The 2446-nt window shown below is 31.8% G+C and overlaps 1 protein-coding gene across 1 annotated transcript in view; it reads right to left on the bottom strand.

Annotated features, from left to right (window-relative positions):
• Positions 1-1907: 1907 nt before the first annotated feature.
• Positions 1908-2446, bottom strand: part of LOC106109154 — a 3176-nt gene continuing 2637 nt past the window's right edge. Inside the window, exon 4 of the mRNA XM_013290558.1 lies at positions 1908-1946. Coding sequence (XP_013146012.1) covers positions 1908-1946 — 39 coding nt within the window. The remainder of the gene's footprint in view (positions 1947-2446) is intronic.

Here is a 2446-nt window from a genome sequence, read left to right as displayed (position 1 = left end):
CTGCCATTGACCTTATTAAGAAAAACAATTAAAAGGAAACTCGACTTTAAAAATCCTACTACTTCTAATAAAATTTCTATACGACGTCTCTAAAGGGGTTTTCTAAGAACATGTTTTTTAATGTACGTCGTTTTGAGAAACTAATCAATGTTAAAAGATATCTCTGGCATAACGGGAAAACAATGACATTGTTGTTTTCAGTATTTCAGAGCTGAACGATTTCCTACTCTCACGTCATTATTGTTATTCTATTTACACAACAATTTACTCGACAAAAATAAACAATTTGCAGACGGCGGGAAACCACTACGCAATAACTTTTTTTAATCAATTGTGTCTTGGCAAACAATCAAGAAATCATTTTTCACAGTTGATCGAAAATGCAATGTTACTTTGTTTCGAAACAAATCGAAAATTATTGTTCAGATTTGTAAAAACGTGCTTTAATTTTAGTAAAACTTTCATTATTTCTATATAAAGATTATAATTATGGACATAAAAAATAATTAAGGTACTTACTTGGATTAATACACAATGTTGCTCGCACTCACGTTTGGAAATGACTTTCTTTTGTCTTAAAAATATCTTCACTTTGTTAGCGTTTGCGCGTGATGTGGTAAGAACAAATCCGCTTTATAACTGGCTACGGATCTGATGCGATTTTATTTATAATCGTAGCAAAGCGGACGGATGCGAGGGTAAGTAACGACTGAATTAATTACTTCCAACGTCTCTGTGAGGCTGCGATGCGCCCGAGAGTGTTCCTTACTGACGTATGTTGGACAATGACCAGTAAAAATAAGAACACCAGCCGTAATGTTCGACAACTAGCACGCTGACCGGATAACATGCCAACAATTCAGATTCGGCAACGCTGAACTACTTATGAACATAACGTCGATACCAAAACAATAATTTGTAGCTTGCATTTTATACGCCTACATTAATAGGTTCTCAATATTAAATAAGAAGCAGTGTTAGGATAGTTGTAAAATCCTCTTGGGGACCTGTCACTTTTGATGAGGTAACAAATGGCAACAGGTCTCAAAAATCTCATGGGTAAATAAGTCAGCATGAACCGTTTATGAAATTTTAAACGTATCTAGACGATATGACGAGTCATCAAGCTAGCTTGATATCATATTTATTAAACAGACAACAAAAACAATTACCAACTAATTGTATTGTATCGCAAATACATGATAATAACATAAAAATAATAACAGATATTAATAATTTAATTAATAAAAAATAAGTGCCCTTATTTTTGAATTCTAGAAACACTTTAAAGCAAAAATTGTTTTAAATTACTTGCTCAAACTTAGATAGGTAAATCCTGTAAATGGTTCTTCCTTTAGGAAAAGTAATTTACAAGTTTCCTAAATACCTAGTTTATTAAACTTAGAATTCTCAGAATAACGAATAAAATCTCAATAACTTCGTCGGAATCGGTTAAGTTTCAAACTATAGATACATCATCATAACTTCAGAAAAAAAATTAATTAGGCCTTTGAACATGTACAAACTATTCTTGATGTGAAAAGTAATGTCGAAATAAAGTGGAAAATTCTAGTTTATTATATAAATACGGACAGATGGACAAAACAGCAGAATGTACGTACATGAATAGATCACAGACAACGCCAGGCACCGACTGCTAGTATTTTTATACCTAGCACGTCATAGCCATACAAATAATAAAATTCTAGCTGATCTACATGATTTGTTTGTATGTCAGCTAACATTTTGAAAATGTCTTTACTTTTTTGTATGTAACGAATAAACTCAATAGCTAAATTGGTCCAGAATTTTATATGTTCTTTGACTATTCAGGAACTATTAACTGAGTAACATAGGCTAAATATTATTGCACTATTTTTATTAACTCCGCGCAGTCAAAGTCCCGGCTAAACTCGAGTGTTATTGTTGTTAACGAAAGCGCAAGTCTACACAAAAGTAAATGAAACGTACAAATAGCCTTAAAACACTGTTACATCTATATATTTTGAGTATAATGTTATGGTAAATAAAACAGAAATATAAAGAGAATATAATGTATATTTTACACGTAAAAAACCTAAAACTAGTCAACAACAAATTGAAAATCCTGCAAGGATTTCATAACTAACAATTGCACCTTCCATAACGCGTTTCAAAATATGTATTAGAATTTGTGGCCTTGGTCTATCTCTCCCATAGTTTATTTATTTAAATTTCTTTTTCATAACAAAATCGTTCCGTGAAATCAAATTATATAACAGAAAATAAATACCCGTTACTTTCCGCTATCGATGAACTCAGTTTCTTTCAATAGACATGCTCTATTAATATTTTACGATTAGGCAACATTTAAATATTTGTAAATATTATGCTCCCGCAACGAATTCATCGAAGAGAGCTTCATGTTCTGACCTTGAGAGCATAAATTCAGGCAAAGAGACGCCTA

This window comes from Papilio polytes, unplaced genomic scaffold (assembly GCF_000836215.1).
Source record: "Papilio polytes unplaced genomic scaffold, Ppol_1.0 DF821289.1, whole genome shotgun sequence".
Lineage (NCBI taxonomy): Eukaryota > Metazoa > Arthropoda > Insecta > Lepidoptera > Papilionidae > Papilio > Papilio polytes.
The sequence above is the reverse complement of the archived record's forward strand: the minus strand, read 5'-3'. Positions and strand labels throughout refer to the sequence as shown.